The sequence below is a fragment of the Dermatophagoides farinae genome, chromosome 5 (genome assembly GCF_024713945.1).
Source record: "Dermatophagoides farinae isolate YC_2012a chromosome 5, ASM2471394v1, whole genome shotgun sequence".
Taxonomy (NCBI): domain Eukaryota; kingdom Metazoa; phylum Arthropoda; class Arachnida; order Sarcoptiformes; family Pyroglyphidae; genus Dermatophagoides; species Dermatophagoides farinae.
This window is the reverse complement of record NC_134681.1, coordinates 2,515,768-2,534,693: the sequence shown is the minus strand read 5'-3', so window position 1 is coordinate 2,534,693 and position 18,926 is coordinate 2,515,768. Positions and strand designations below refer to the sequence as shown.

At 30.7% G+C, this 18,926-nt stretch overlaps 1 protein-coding gene across 1 annotated transcript; it reads left to right on the top strand.

Moving 5' to 3' along the window:
• The first annotated feature begins 473 nt into the window (after window positions 1-473).
• Window positions 474-18,748, top strand: LOC124498690 (fat-like cadherin-related tumor suppressor homolog). Its single transcript, XM_075731372.1, is given in 11 exon segments — window positions 474-4,223; window positions 4,225-4,783; window positions 4,877-8,342; window positions 8,419-8,792; window positions 8,859-9,080; window positions 9,503-9,529; window positions 9,632-9,748; window positions 9,836-12,410; window positions 12,466-16,406; window positions 16,467-16,541; window positions 16,606-18,748. Coding segments are annotated over 11 exon segments (16,296 nt in total). The 5' UTR covers window positions 474-638; the 3' UTR covers window positions 17,961-18,748.
• Window positions 18,749-18,926: the final 178 nt, after the last annotated feature.

Sequence of the window (18,926 nt, the reverse complement as noted above, 5' to 3'; positions counted from 1 at the left end):
AATGATTTATTACTAAATTTCCAGATGTCCATACGTATATTGTGAATGAGGCGTGAAAAATTATGATTTAACCAATTTTTCGGCCACCGTTCTATTTCATCATCCTCATTAATCAATCATCACCATTATTATTATCTGGATACGACACGAGCTTAATGCTATTGTATTTTAATTGATATACGTTTTTTTTCTTGGCTATTCCGAATTAACTTGAAAATTGTTTTTTTTAATTCCAACAAAGATTGAAAAATCAAATCAAATCAAATATGAATCCTGTTCATTCAGAAAAATTTGTGACTAAAATTACAAATTGCCATTCAAATGATGATCAATGTATAATCAATCTAAGAAATCGTAAACGAGCAAGAATTAAAAAAATTAAATCAATTCATGACCACGACGACAACAACAATCAAAATGATAAATCAACAATGATCTCATTATCGCCACCGTCACCACAATCAACTAAGTCTTTAAGTTATTTTCAATGTAAATATTCAACTATAAAAACAAATTGTTCCTGTTGTTTTGGTACCTGCTGCAGCTGTTGTTGTTGTTGTTGTTGTTTATTGACCAAGGGAAAACCGTCACATTTCAAGTCATCAAAATTTCATAATCATAATCCACATTCTAATCAAATGAAAAATATGTGGAAAACATTTTTATTTTTATTATTTATTGTCATGACCATTATAAATACTACGATTGCTACTGCTACTGCTGATACGAATGTCAATCATCATGATCATGAAATACGGTCATCATACGGTAGTCATAAAAATTTTACAACAGTCAAATTATCATCGACATTCAATAATTTCGACATTAATAATAATAATAATAACGATGCTGATGATGATATTGATGCTAATGATGGTCAACAACAAAATGATGAACGGTCAATTTTATTACCAAACGACGATGACCGCATCAATAATAATGATAATGTGAATGTAGATGATGTTGACGACAACGACGATGATGATGATGATATTGACGACAACGATACAGACACTGACACTTACATTGATAATAGGGATGATAATATCAATTTAGAATTGTTTCAAAACAAAATTCTTACCGATGACAATCATCCTCATCAAGAAATTCATCATGATGATGAAAATTCATCAAAAATCAATTATAATCTAAGTCATCATCAACAACAAAAACAAAAACAAGATCATCATAATGAATCGAATATTAATGACGATGATGATCATGATATCAATAATGTTTTACAAAGCTCAACAAACAAATTATTATCATTGAATAATTTGGAAAAAATTCAACAAAATCATGATTTGACAATCAATATTAATGATGATGATGATGATGATGATAATAATAATAATGATCCTGTTGCTGAAAATGACATAATTGCGATATCATCATCAACAACGACGACCACTTCGACAACGACGACTAGTACGACAGCTAAAGCTGATGATGATGATGAAAACATTAACCATATTAGTGATAATGACATTGAAAATTTAATACCGAATAATCGATTCATTAATAATCATGATTTCTCTACTATTTCGTCAACCAATATGCAAAACAATGCCACAACCTCTATTATGGTAAATGATCCGTTGGATAGTAAAATAAATATGAATAATGAAGAAATTGATCATCGTATTAATTTTGAATTTACACGTACCAATTATAATGTTACGATACCGGAAAATTCATTGTCGAAAATTTATGCAACATCAATGGAAAAAATGGGCATTTATATATCGGATCCAGCATTGAATGTACGATATAAAATTGTTGCTGGTGATCCGGATAAAATATTTCGTGCCGATCATCATCATGTTGGAAATTTTTTCTTTCTTCTTATTCGTGTTAGACATGATAAAAATGCCGTATTGAATAGAGAAAATCGAGCTAAATATGAACTTCGTGTACGAGCTACAATCACTTCGGAACACAATAAAGCTGTACGTTTTAAATCAAAATGTAATGTCACCGTAACCGTATTGGATTGTAATGATATATCGCCAATATTTTTCGAAAAAAACTATGATATCGATGTTTATGAAGATGTACCATTAGAAACGAATCTAATACAAGTGACAGCCATTGATCCAGATATTGGTTTGAATGGTGAAATTTACTATAGCCTGGCTGATGAGAGCATCTATTTTGCCATACATCCAACATTGGGCATTATTTATAATACACGCCCATTATATCTACATCAATTATTATCGACAAATGAAAACACTATTACAACGACAGCATTAACAGAATTTATTGTCAATCTAACAATATTGGCACGCGATCGTGGCCACCATCTTTCATCACAGACAATTGAATCATCTAAAACAAAAGTAAATATTCGTATAAAGCCAGTGAATAGACATGCACCATTGATTACAATCAAACAACATAGTACATTATCCACCACACCCAATGAATTGATTGGTTCATCGATTTATGCCATAATACATGTTAGTGATGAAGATCTAGGTATTTATGGTCAAATTTGTTCATTCAATATAATTGATGGTAATCAACGATCATTTTTTCGTATTACAAATCAATCATCAAATGATTATAATTTACATTTGATCAAATCTATCGCTGATTTATTTCAATTATCATCATTGTCATCAACAAAATCATTATCAATGTTTGAGCTTATTGTACAAGCACGTGATTGTGGTCAACGTGTAGCGAATAAAACCATACAGATATCATTAGATGAACATTTCAGTTTAAATTTTCAATTTACATCAGAAAAATATTATAAAGAATTGTATGAAAATTCATTGATTGGCACACAAGTCTTGCAAGTTGATCTCAAAATTTCTTATAGCGGTGGTATGCATGATAAATATCATCAATTAGATACAGAATTGCAAACACAAACCTCACGAAAATTAAGTGATATTCGATCATCGACTACAGATAATTCAATACATTTTTCAATCATAAATGGTAATGAAAATGGTACATTTGGTATCACTGTTAATGGTATCATCTATACACGTAGTCGACTTGATCGTGAAAATGTAGCCGAATATCGTCTAGTGGTTCGTGCACAACATCAAATGAATCAAATTGCAACCACAATGGTCTTTATAGATATTATGGATGTTAATGATAATTATCCACAATTTAGAAATTTCGATATACCACCAAATGGTATTGTACAATTATCGATTGAAGAGAATAAACCAAATGCAAGTGTGATATATCATGTGGAAGCTGATGATTATGATTCAGAAACGAATAATCGATTTGTAACATATGAACTATTGTATTATGGCCCGGATGTTGATCAATTACCATTCGCTATTGATCAATATAAAGGTGACATTTATATCAGTCAACCACTTGATTTTGAATTGATGCGTCATAATTATCTATTATTTATACGTGCATCGGATTGGGGTGAACCATTCCGGCGACAAAATCAAATGGCAATCAATATCAGTATTGTCGATTCAAATGACCATCGTCCACAATTTGAACGTATTAATTGTACGATATATCTACCAGTTGAAACAAAACCATTCACACAATTATTGAAATTATCGGCAATTGATCTAGATCGATTGAATGATCATAATAAAAACAAGAATTACGAAAATAATAATACAATTTATTATCGTTTATTCACACAACAATTACAACCAGAAGCTGAACGTTGTTTTCGTTTGGATGAAAAAACTGGTGAACTTGAATTGATTTGTAATCTAAAAAAAGAGATAAAATCATTGAACAATCGTATGAATGCCAATGCCAATGCCAATAATAATAAAATTTTATGGACCTTGACAGCATCAGCGACGGATGGACATTATTTTTCCGATACAAATCCAATAAACATTGTTCTAGTTGATGATGATAATAATGCACATTCAACAGCAACAACAACAACAACAACAAAAAATAACAACAAAAGACGAAAAGATATTCGATCTAAACGTTTATCGACATTGAAACAGCAACGAAATATCAATGTTCAATGTATTGATTCTGGTATACGGAATAAATCGAAACAACAGCATAGAATTTCATTTATATTGGATTCAATACAATTACAACCGGAAGAGAAAGATGCCATTCAATTATTGCGAAAATCTCCGCATCATCATCATCATCATCATGAGAATCATTCGCCAATATTTATTGATAAATCAAATGAAATACGATTACGTGAAGATACACCGATACGAACAAAAGTAGCGACAATAATTGCCAAATGATAGTGATACAGGATTTGATTCAACACTTGTATGGTCATTGAATATACAAGAAATTGAACATGATTTGGATTATTTGGATAATAATAAAAAAATCTATTTCGAAATTGGTCAATATGATGGTAACCTATATCTAATTGAACAATTAGATTATGAAACAATCAAACAGTTAAAACTATTCATCACTGTCTGTGATCAATGTGTGGAAAATCAAAAATGTTCGAATAAAACCATTACAATCATCGTTGAAGATGTTAATGATAATAAACCAATTGTTGATGTTGATGATTATGTATTTAAAATATCGGAATCAACACAGCCAAAAACAATAATTGGTATGATTTATGCACAAGATAAAGATTCAGAAGAAAATGCTCGTCTTGAATATTTTATTGATGGACATGCGGATACATTTTCCATTGATCTTCATAATGGTACATTACGATTAGAACAAAAATTGGATCGTGAAACAATCGATAAATATATTCTTTATGTAACGGTTTCGGATTCAGGAAAACCACCATTATCAACAACTGCTGTGATAACCATACAAGTTCTCGGTAAGTTTATCAAAGTTTAAGCATTTGTTTTTGCTCTTAAACTGCTAATAAATATGGCTAATAACCTTGACATCGTTTTTTTTCTTCCATTAGATATCAATGATAATGCACCATTATTTTTTCAAAGTTCATATTTTCTAAAAGTACGTGAAGATATACCAATCGGTACACGTTTGATGCGTATATCAGCATTTGATCAGGATGAAAATGAATCCGGTGATATACGTTATACGATATTTGATACAGAAAATAATACATTTTCTATTGATGATTTGACTGGTAATATTCGTCTACATAAATCACTGGATTATGAAAAAATTCAACTTTATAATCTAACTATTACGGCCACGGATGAAGGCAAACCACCATTATCAACAAGTACATATTTTATTATTGAAATTGAAGATGTAAATGAAAATTATTATTCACCGAAATTTCCGAATTTCTATGATAATGCAACCATTAAAGAGAATATGCCAATCGGTTCGTTTGTCACCAAAGTAACAGCATATGATCAGGATAATCCAAATCTGCCATTAATTTATCAAATTATTGGTGGTGATGGTCTTGGTAGATTTACAATCGATTCGAATGGAAATATTTATACGGCTGTAATATTGGATTGTGAAATTTCATCACATTTTTGGCTTACAATTGTTGCCAAAGATCGTGCTGCAGTGCCATTAGCAAGTTTCTTGGAATTATATATTGAAATTGAAAATGTTAATGATATGCCACCAATAACAAAAGAATCATTCTATACAGTAAATGTATTGGAAAATATTCCAATCGGTAGTCTTATATTACAGATTGAGGCATATGACCAAGATTTCAATCATCATCATCATCATTCAATGGATGGATCGAATATAATTTTATTCAATATTAGTGATCGACAAGTGCCATTTGAAATTGATAATAATGGTTACGTACGAACGACTGATAAATTAGATCGTGAAACCATTTCAAGATATGTATTGGATTTAGATGTAATGGAACCAATCATTAATGACAATAATCATACGAATCATAATGAAATGATGATGACAACATTTTTAAAATCACGCACACCAATCATTGTGAATATATTGGATGTGAATGAATTTGAGCCAAAATCAGTAATGAATACATATCGTTGTTATATGTATGGTGAACAAATTGATAAAAGATTACCAGTTTGTCAGATTATTGCCTATGATCAAGATGATGATGATGGTCGTTGTACGATTTCATATGAAATAATTGAAGGGAATGAAAAAAAATACTTTCATCTTGACACGAATAGTGGACATATTTATCCAACAAAAGATAAGATAATAAAAGGAAGTTATGATTTTGTCGTAAGAATTGCTGATTGTAATCAACCGAATCCATTTACATCAACTGTACATATTATAATACGTGTATTGGCAGTGAATATTCGTGAGAATAATCATAAACCATCAATTGAACCATTTGATTCAATTATAATGATTAATCGTAATGAAATTGTTGGCTATACGGCTGCGTGGATCAAATCATCTGATGATGATAATGATCGATTATGTTATCATATTATTGATGGTAATGTTGATGATTCATTTGCATTTCTTGATACTGGTGCATTAGTAGTGGCAAAATCATTACGTAATCAATTTATCAGTCAATTTAATCTGACATTATTGGCAACCGATGGTCAAGATAATTCTACTATTAATATTTTAGTGAATATTATGAATGATTTTGATGACATTATGTCATTTGGACAAGAAAAATATGTTGTTAATGTATTTGAAAACATAACAGTTGGTAGTGATGTACTTAAATTGAATGTCATTACTGATTTAAATGATCAGACATCATTTTCAATATATTCAACGCAATCACCGGAAACATTGACGAAATTCGAAGTGGAAAGTTGGTCTGGTCGTATTCGGATCAAAAATCGATTAGACTATGAACAAGGCAAACAACATGTAATGGTGGTGGAAGCAAGATCCGGTCGTAAACATAGCCGTTCATTAAATCAACGTGCATTCACTAAAGTTATAATCAATGTAATTGATGTGAATGATCAATCACCGCAATTTATTACCCCATATTTTGAGACAAATGTTGTGGAATCATCATCGATCGGCACCTCAATATTACAGGTACAAGCATTCGATACTGATTATGGAAATAATGCTAAAATTAATTATACAATCATCTCTGGTAATATTGATCAAACATTCGACATTGAAACGGATCTTGGCTACATATTTGTTGCGAAACAGCTGAATTTTCGCCAATTATCTGAATATTATTTATTGGTGAAAGCCAATGATCAAGGTCAACCATCATTAAGTAATACTGCAAATGTACATATATTGATTACATTACCGGATAATTCACCACCAAAATTTGAACAAACAAATTATGTGGTTGAAGTTCGTGAAGATGAAAAAGTCGGCACAGTTATCATATCTGTTAAGATGATTAATAAACAGACCAGTTTTTTCACCATTATCGGTGGTGATCCGGATAAAATGTTTGCTATAAATGTTAATAATGGTGAGCTATATGTTCGTCGATCATTAGATTATGAACATTGTCCGGCATATCAGCTGACAATTGAAGCATCAAATTTAATGGGTGCAAATGTGACAACCAAAGTATTTGTCAATGTGATTGATATCAATGATAATGCACCATATTGGAATCAGACTATATTCGAGGGACAAATTTTTGAAACAACACCAATCAATACATTTGTTCAAACTGAATCTGGTTCACCATTAGTTATTCGTGCTTATGATAAGGATTCATTCTATAATCTTGTCTATCAAATTGTTGAACATGAAGCTCGTGAATATTTTCGTATTGAACCACGTACTGGTGCCATTTCATTGATACGTATGTTGGATTGTGATGATAAACATCAACAGATGGAATTTTCCGTTTCTGTAGTTGATGATGGCACACCGAAATTGAAAGCGTCCGATGATGCAACAGTTCGTATTCGGTGTTTACCAGTAAATGATTGTCCACCTGTATTTGTTGTGAATAAATTTCATGCAACACTTTTTCTGCCGACATTTTCAAATGTTATCATCACCAAAGTTGCCGCTATTGATTGTGATTTTAATCCAGATAAAAATATCGATAGCTCAAGTGATTGGAATCCAGATCTCAGTTATCAATTGAAGTCCACGCAAAAATTGAATGATGAAGAAAAGAAATTCTGGATCAATTCAACAACAGGTCAGATTATGACTACGAAACCGGATATTAAACTTGGTATTCATGAACTTGTAGTCACTGTTAGTGATGGTAAATTTACCGGCGAAGCAAAAGTAATAATTAATGTCAAGAAAATGCCCATAAGTACATTACGTTTCCGACAAAAACGTTATCAAGCATCGATACGTGAAAATTCATCAAATCTACGCACAATTTTAATGCCAACTATTGATGGTAATAAACTTCATGAACATTTAATATTTCGAATTATGACACCAACACAACTATTTAAAATTGCTCGTACTTCGGGTGCAATACTTTATCGTGGAATACCGGTTGATCGTGAGACAACACCAAAGTATGTGTTTTTTTATTTTATTCATTTTTACAACTGTTGAATCAATTTTATTTTTTATTTTATTTCAAAACAAAAGATTTGAATTAGCTATTGAAGTTCAATCGATTTCTATTCGTAATCGAATTGCACAAACATTAATTGAAATCAATGTTGATGATGTTAATGATAATCAACCGAAATTTGTTGGTTTACCATATCAATTTGTTTTCAATTCTGATTCTAATATTGGTGATCTTATTGGCAAAATTCAAGCTGTCGATATGGATGATGGTATTAATGGGAAAATACATTATTCAATTGTTTCTGGTGATCCAAATAATCTATTTGCATTGAATACAATAACCGGTCATTTAACCATTGCCCGTACAATCAACAACAATGATTTCAATGATGATGGTGATAACAATTACCCTGTTAACTATACATTACTTGTTATGGCTAAAGATTTAGGTAAAAAAAATTTTTGATTGTCAAATTTTTGCCAAATTTTTGCTTTCATTTCCGTTTTACTAATAGGTCAACCATCCATGAATTCAATGATAAACGTTACATTACGTATGATCACTGGTGGCATACCATTATTCACACAATCATATTATAATATTACAATCAATGAAAATTATCCACCAATGTTACCATTTTTAACAATAAAAGCCGAAAGTTCACACGGTCGACAAATTTTCTATCAGATTGAAGCTGGAAATGATAATGATGAATTTCTACTTGATTTTAATACAGGTTTGTTTTTGTTTTTGTTTTTGTTTTTATTTTGTTTTTTGTTTTTGTTTTTTTCTGTTTTTGTTTTCATGTCAATCAATTCACACACACACACACATCTAATTGAACTAATTTACATTTACTCTCTCTTTCTCTCAACTAATCTAAAATTTACTCATTTTCTTTTTGTTGTTTGTCATTCTTTTCATCGTCCATATAAAAATCATCATCATCATCAATAATCATCGTTTTTTTTCACTATTTTAACTATCTGGGTTATCTGGGTTTTTTTTTGTCACATATTTCACTACATACATCTAATTACCATTTTCTACTACTACTACTACTGCTATTTTCTCCCTTACTATTTTCCTACACTAAACTTAAAAAAAAAATTCATCGGGTGGGCAAAAACCAAAAAAAAAAAAAAAAAATTATCACAGATCTATCAACGATGAGTAATACATTATGTGAGTGTTGAGGCGATGAAAATTTTTTTCTCTTGTTTTTTACATATATAAAACATTTTTTATCGCATTTCACTAAATTTGATTTTGATTCAATCTATGTAGGTACGATAAGTGTGGTGGAAAAATTGGATCGTGAAACTACCAGCCAATATAATTTACTTATATCGGCTACAGATGCCATTTCGGATACATCATCCACAGTTAATGTTTTTATTAAAGGTAGAAAAAATTTCGAAAATGATGTTTCAATCATGTAATGGTTAATTTGATCGAAATTCTCTCTTTAATTTTTTTTCTATTAAATAGTCGATGATATTAACGATAATCAGCCAATGTTTACAAAATTTTATTACAATGTTTCAATACCGGAAAATTTGATGGTCGGTTCATCTGTTTTACGTGTCGATGCTTATGATCCGGATAGTGGTGCAAATTCCAGGCTACAATATCATATAATGGGAATGAGTATGAATAAAAGTCATTTCTATATATCGCCCGATGATGGAATCATTTATTTGAAAAATAGTCTTGATTATGAGACTGAATCATTTTATCATTTCGAAATAATGGTCAATGATTATGGTTCCGTACAATTGACATCAACAGCACAAGTTTGGATCGAAATATTGGATGTGAATGATAATGCACCAATTTTACCAGCAACATTTACAACAACAATCGATGAAGATATTGATAATGATGGATTTGTAACAAAAATCATTGGCTATGATGCAGATGAAAGTGATCAAGATAAATTACGTTATAAAATAATATCCGGTGCTGATATGGCATTCAAAATTGATGAAATGACTGGTTCATTGTATGTAAGGAATTTGAAAAATTCACGTTATCTTTATCATCATCGTCAAGATCATCGTGTTACTAAACATCATTATGTTTTGAATATTTCCATTACGGATGGCATATATTCATCAACAGAAACGTATTCAATCATAATTCGACCTACAAATAATTTTTCACCACGTTTTAATCGTATATTGAATAATGTTGCTATTGGTGAAAATCAACCAATCGGCACATCATTATTAACCGTAAATGCCACTGATTATGATGATAATATTTATGGCCAAATTGAATATCATATACTGAATGATTATGGAAGAAAATATTTCAATGTCGATCAAACTACAGGTGAAATACGATTAAAAATGGAATTAGATTATGAGAAAGATGATAAATTTTATTGGCTAATATTGGGTGCACAAGATCGTGGTAAACGTATTGGTGTATCTGCAATACGTATTGCATTAATCGATCAAAATGATAATGGACCAAGATTTATTGTTGATGAATATAAATGTTCTGTATGCACAGATGTACCTGTTGATTCAACCATTTTATCCGTATTAGCTGTCGATGATGATGAAGATGTGGATAATATCGCTATTCAATATTCAATCTATGATGATGTAAATGATCTTGAAACAGTAGCAATGATGAATCATATGAATGAATATTTTGAAATTGCCTCCGATACTGGTTATATTTATATTCGTAAGAATCTTACACAATTGGCTGGAAAAAAGATTCAATTCTTTGTGAAAGCTTTCAATGTTCCAAACACTATTCGTAACGTTGGTGGTCACAAAAATATTCAAAAACGATTAATTTCAAATGTTGTACCAATCACCATCGAAATTGTTGATTCATGCGTTCATCATAAACGTGATGCATTCCTATATGAAGTATTTGTTAAAGAAAATATTGAACGTAATTCAATTGTGGCAAGCCTGAATCTAGCTAATTATCATAAAGATGTTGATATCGAAATTGTTGGCTTAGATCAACGTTCAGATTCAAATAAATTCCGCATCGATAGTGATGGACGGATCTATGTGAATGAACCATTGGATCGTGAAATGAAATCTAAACATATTTTAGCATTACGTGTTTATGATAAAATCTATCATGTGACGGATTATTTCTATGTTATTATCAATATTATGGATGAAAATGATTGTACACCTTATTTTGATTCAGCATCCTATTATCTTTCGTTGGCTGAAAATCAAGAAATTGGTTCGACAATTTTCAAAATGACAGCACTTGATAATGATATTGATCTATTGAATAATGCCCTGAAATATAGTATACGCAATGATCATGATGGCACATTTCGAATTGATGAAAATTCTGGTTGGATCTCATTGACTAAAAATTTAGATCGAGAAACAATGGAACATTATAATCTACAGATTGATATAACGGATGGTTTACATGAAAATTCTACATCACTTTATATTGCTGTTTATGATGTTAATGATAATCCGCCTGTAATTGAACCAGCTCGTTCAATTGCAGCAATCTATGAGAATAGTTTTCTTGGTACCGTTATTCTTCGCATTAAAGTTGATGATCCAGATATGAATGCTGAACTTCGTTATTATATATCAAAAGGTGACCATTTACATCATTTTGCCATATCATCATCTGGTGATGTTTATGTAAATAAATCGCTCGATCGTGAAATGATTGATCAATATTCATTAAAAATATTGGTTACGGATGGAAAATATCATACGGAATCTGAAGTTTTAATCGATGTCTTGGATGTAAATGATAATGGTCCGATTTGTGTGAAATCAAAATATGTTGAAATGGTTAGTGAATCGGTTCCCATAGGAACACATATTCTTACAGTGGAAGCTGTCGATCAAGATGATGCTGAAAATGCTAAACTTTATTTTGTGCTTGATGGTGATCATAAAAATCATTTCGTTGTCGATGCATTTAGTGGCCGTTTAAAGACGAATGCAAAACTTGATCGCGAACATCATTCAATCTATCTATTCAATGTTATCGTATATGATTATCAGAATCGTGATTGGCATTGTACAAGCAATGTTGAAATCCTTCTAAGGTAAGTTTTAATAAATTTTCCAGATTGATAAGCTCATTTTTTTTCTTTCATACAGTGATATTAATGATGAACCACCTAGATTTTTAATGCAATTGAATTCAGTTCATGTACCGGAAGATTCACCTGTTGGTATGATACTTGGAAAAATTAGTGCCATCGATCTGGATATTGGACTAAATCGTCAGATTACCTATGAACTGATTGATTCTATTGGTGAATTTCTTATACATGAAAATAGTGGCATTATACGTTTGGCTAAAACATTAGATCGTGAAACTTGTTCATTCTATAATCTAACGATTATGGCTTATGATTCAAATATGCCAATGCTGAATTCAACAACATCATTTACAGTGAATGTAACCGATATTAATGATAATGCACCGGAATTTGAAATGCAATCATATAAAGCCAATATCGATGAAAATGTTGCTATCGGTACTGAAGTGATACGAATATTTGCAACAAGTAAAGATACTGGCATTAATGCTGAAATACGATATAAAATTATCAATGGAAATATTAACGATACATTTGCTATTGATAGTAAAACCGGATCAATACGAGTGGCAAATGATCTTGATTATGAACAAAGTAATGAATATTTTCTTATCATTGAAGCTAAAGATCAAGGCATACCGCCATTATCGAATGAAGTTAATCTATTAATAAATGTTAATGACATTAATGATATGCGTCCACAATTTTCTCAACGTTCATATGAAATTGTCATACGTGAAGATGCACAGATTGGCGATAAAATCTATCAAATTGTTGCCAGTGATGGTGATTCACCTTCAAATGCCAATCTAACATATTCATTTGTGAATGATAATCTTTCCTATAAAGAATTTAATATTGAACCATTACTTGGTATATTGACTGTTGGCAAACAACTAGACCGTGAAATGTTATCATCATATATACTTGAAGTATTTTGTTCGGACAATGGAAAACCGGTGCCATTTTCTGCATCCGTATTGATTAATGTTGAAATATCCGATTATAATGATAATGCACCTATTTTTGATAAAATTAATCAAACTATTCATTTGAAAGAAAATCGACCGATTGGATATAAATTTTTTGAATTCAACATTCATGATCCAGATAGTTCATTGAATTCTGGACCATTCAAATTTGAATTTGTTGAAGGCAATCAAGATGAAAAATTCATTATCATTGATTGTACGTTGCATACAAATACTGTTTTCCGCCATCAAGATCAATCGGAATATAATCTTGTTATCAAAGTAACCGATTCCGGTAATCCACCATTATCGACTATTGGATGGCTGAATATTTTGATTATACAAGAATCAAAAACACCACCAAAAGTACATCCATTATCGATTGCTATAAATTCATTGGATCATTTCCCAGGTGGATTGATTGGTCAAATTAATGCCACCGATGATGATCCATTCGATAAACTTACATATAGTTTGGCAAATCCTGATGATAATCAGAATATTTTTGCCATCGACATGAATGAAGGTTTTATACGTGCATTACCTGGATTAGATATTGGTAAATATCATATTAATGTCACTGTATCGGATGAAAAATTTCAATCATGGGGTTTGATTGAAATTGAAGTGATTGCCATTACTGAATCGATGATTGAAAATGCAATGGTCATCAAAATCTATTCGATAAGAGTGCAAGATTTTTTTAATAATTATTTGAAAAATTTTATTCGATCAATGAAAACATTATTCAAAGTTCGCACAAATGATGTGATTATACTTAGTGTTCAACAAGTTATTTCATCATCGACCACGACTGTAGCGACACAAAAACGTCGTCGACATAATAATGAACAATATGATTCAGTGAGCTTAATGTTTGCCATAACAACAAATGATAATGATGATAATCATCCATCGCATCATTTAAGCCGTGAAACGATTCGTGCCAAACTGATGGAAAATAAATATTTTATCGAAAATCAAATTGGATTATCATTCGATGAATTATCACAACGATCACAATGTCAAGATATTCAATGTGAAAATGGTGAATGTCGTGAAGAATTATATTTGAGTGAGAATCAAATCACATATGTTGTTAGTCAAAAATTTACATTCGTATCACCGTATCATGAATTTCGTTTCGGTTGTGCTTGTATGCCTGGATTTGGTGGTCAATTTTGTAATGAAACAGTGAATGAATGTTATCGTAATCCATGTCCAGCGAATAAAGAATGTTTACCAGTATCATCATCATTAGGTTATATTTGTCAATGTCCATTTGGGAAATCTGGTGTCGATTGTAATCAGAATGCTGAAACATGTCAATCGAATGAACGTGATGTACTTGTTTGTTATCAGGAATTTAATCCAATGTCATTTAATGGGCGATCATATGTACGATATTTATTTGTGAAAAGAATCGATAAATTATCATTCAGATTTCGTACACAACAATTACGTGCGCGTATTTTAACCCAACAGACTGATCGATCGTTTATTATATTAGAAATTGTTGCCGGTTATATACAATATCGGTTTGATTGTGGTGAAGGCGAAGGTTTGATACGTGTACATAATCTGTTTGTAAGTGATGGAAAATGGCATGAAATTATTGTCGAACGTAAAGATAATACAGCATCATTGATATTGGATCGAAAATATCGTAGTGGTGGATTTGCACCAGGTGCACCGATGTCATGTAATCGTTTAAAATCAGATATTTATTTTGGTGGCGATGTTAAATCCAATTCGGAAAGTATTGTTGGTGATGAAGAAATCCTGCATGGATTTAATGGCTGTTTAGATAATATTTTATTCAATGGACAACAGATCCCTTTTCATAAAACATCGAGATCAGCAATCGTTATATTGAAAACATTGGCCAATGTTGAATTTAGTTGTTCATTCAAAACAAATATTGGCGCTTGCCGTTCCCAGCCATGTATGAATGGGGGTCAATGTGAAAATCTTACGAATGGCTCATACGTATGTCAATGTCCAGGACATCGTTATCGTGGCATTCATTGTGAAATCGATACATTACCATGTAGTATATCACCATGTCAAAATGATGGTATTTGCATATCGGATATTGATGCATGTGAACAAAATCATTCACCACAATGTTATCGGTGTCAATGTCGTTCAGGATATGCTGGAATTAATTGTCAAATACCACATCATTGTAGTGCTAATTATTGTCAAAATGGTGGTGTTTGTGAAGAAACATCTATTGGGCCAAAGTGTCATTGTCATGCTGGTTGGCATGGTTTATATTGTGATCAAGATATTGATGAATGTCATCTCAATACACCGGCTTGTCATGCATCAGCAAGTTGTATCAATCTACCTGGAACATTCCGTTGTGTTTGTCCAATAAATTCAACCATCAAATGTAATGGCCACAGTCTATTGACAAGCAATTTGATTGAATCATATTTTCATATTTCATATAAAGAAATGATGATTGTCATCATTATACTTATTGCTCTCGTATTCGTTGCATTCTTTATTGTACTTTGCTGTACTTGTTGTAATCGACCAAGAAAAAAGAAACCGAAACCAGAAAAAAATAGTGAAGCTGATGAATCATTGTTGTCGGCAAAACCAGCGAATCGTACATCATCCACGTTATATCATGAAAATTGTGATCATCAATCTATGATTAATAATAAGGATAATAATTTTGAAATGACAAATATGTCGAATAATATAGCTGCAGCTACAATCAATCATCATCATCAGATTAAATCCGCGGCACAAAATTATCAAGAATTATACAATAATAATAATACCGATTGTAATAGTGTATTGAATTCTGAAGATTATGATCAACAAACACCAGTTATCGGTATTATTGATTATGCACAAAATTTCAAGAAAAATGCACCCATTGCAAGTGTATCACCACAAATGATTGAAACAATTAGACATCAATCATCATCATCGATGATTAGTATTAATTCGAATAAAGATAATAAAAAGAATAAAAAACGTTCCAAAATATCTGGTAATATTCACTGTAAGTTATTTGTTTATTGATTACTTGCAAAGATTTTAAATTATTTCTCATTAAATCTAGCATCAACAGGTAATCATCATTATCATCCTCATCATCGAAAACGTACATCACTTAATGATTCATCTGATTCAAATGGTAAGTTGCAAAAAGTCCAATAATCAATGAATTGATTAAAATTTTTTTTTTATTTATTTTACAGTGACAAATTCAACACAAACCGAAGGCTATCATTGGGATACATCGGATTTATATCTAGCCGGTAGTAATGATCAGCAGCAGCAGCAACAACAACAACGACAACAACATGTTGTACAATATAATTTCAATAATTCAAATATAGTTAATGGTGCAGATAATGTTGATGTTGAAGATGATGATGACAACGACGACGATGACGGTCATTCAATCAATAGTAATCAACGGATTCATCATCATCATTTGTATTCACCACCACATCCATTATTGAATGCAACATATGTTAAATCGAAAATACGAAATGATTCCATCAACAACAACCAAAATAATGAAACATTGCCATTATTGATTACAACTGATAATGTAGATAAAAATAGTGAAAAAAATCATGATGATGAAAATGATGTAAATATGATGTTGCCAAGTCCACCATTAGAAATAAAACTTGGTACAAAATTGGAATTTTCACGTAATAATTATATTGAACGTTATCTACCTAAACATGATGATGATTCCAATGGATATCGAAAATATTCAACAACAACAGATATGATTGATTGTGATTTAAATAGCAAAAAATTGGATGATAATTTGATGAATGGAAATAACGGACAACAACAACAACAACAACAAAAGCAGCAGCATCGAAATCGCAATCGAAATGATTCGTCAGGATCAATACATAGTTCATCAATTAGTCAGCAAATAAAACCAGTAACACTTTTAACATTTAATCGTTCATCATTGAATGAAAGTGCAGATAATTTTTCATTACTAACACCATCATCGTCATGTTCAACAACACCAATTGCAGCATTAGTTAATAGTTCAAGTACAAGTGATACAATTGATCAATGTTCATCATCAATGTCATCATCATCAAATAACGATCTCAAAACATCGCCAATGGGTTCATCATCCATAGCATTTATAAATGGTTCAGAATCATCAAATACAATCATTAAAAACAATCATTATCATCAATATATTGCAAATAATGGTGGCCAAACAATGGACAATCATCAATCATTACCTGTTGCTGCTACAAATGGAAATGGTAACCATAAAATGACTAGCTTTTCATCATCATATCAAGTTAAACATTCACAACAACGATCAACATTGAATAATAATATCGAAACAAATGGTAATCAAATGATGAATAAATTGTCAAAAATCAACAATGAAAATATCAGTAACAATAATAATGACCAAACAACTTTGGTGGCTGAAAATGTTGATGATCAGTCAAATACCACAATAACTACTACTAATACCACTACTAATGGAACCATTAATGGTGATAAAAATAATAAACGACAACAACGAAGTAGCTCAATACAATATACATTTGTATAAAAAACAAACAATCATTCAAATTGGCCACGTTTGTACATTGAAAAAAATGGGGAAAAAAGTCTATGTAAGCCACGCCTTTTTTATACCAATATTTCAAAACAATATAACTGTTACTGTACAAAGTTTGCCCTCTTTTCCCGGTAGGATTTTTTTCAATGTATTATTGATTTTTTTCTCACCCCGATTCTTGTATATTAAAAAAAGGGCTGTTCAAATATATTTTAAAATGCTCTTATTAATTACCTACCTACTAATAATATTTCTATTTCCCTTAATTGATTGATTATTGATTCGTTTCGCGTTCAATTTCCGTAATTGTGTCGACATATTTGACTGTGATTATTATTTTTTTTTTATACAGATTTTCTTTTTCTTTTTTTGATTTCTTCCCCCCCCCGTACATACACAACTGTTCTGAGATTTTTTTCTCATTTTTCCAATTCCAAATATTTAATGTTAACTGTAAATATTACCTCCAGGATATACAATTTTCTTAACACCAGAATACCAATGAATTTGAACAGGCCTATTTCCATTGAAAAAATAATTCTGTTATGCTAAAAACCATAGACAAATTGAATGCATTTTTTTGCCACAACCAACGTATATACAATCATCATCATTCATTATTATAAATTTATCATCATCATGATATAATGCCATATAATGTTCATGTGAATTATTGAACAATTGTACATTGTAAATTCTTTATAATAATATATAATTTTAATTAATTAATTAATTATAATTCAAATTTATTTAAAAATGAAATAAATAATTACAATAATAATTGATATATGATGATTGATATTTAATCGATAAAAAAATAACCTATGAAAAAAAATGAAATTGACAAATTTTTTTTTTTGAAACAAGTGCTGTCGTCTATTGACAGAAATACTAACTACCAAAAAAAAATTCAAATTGTCAGAATCGTAATTTTTTTTTCTCTCACGAATCAACAAG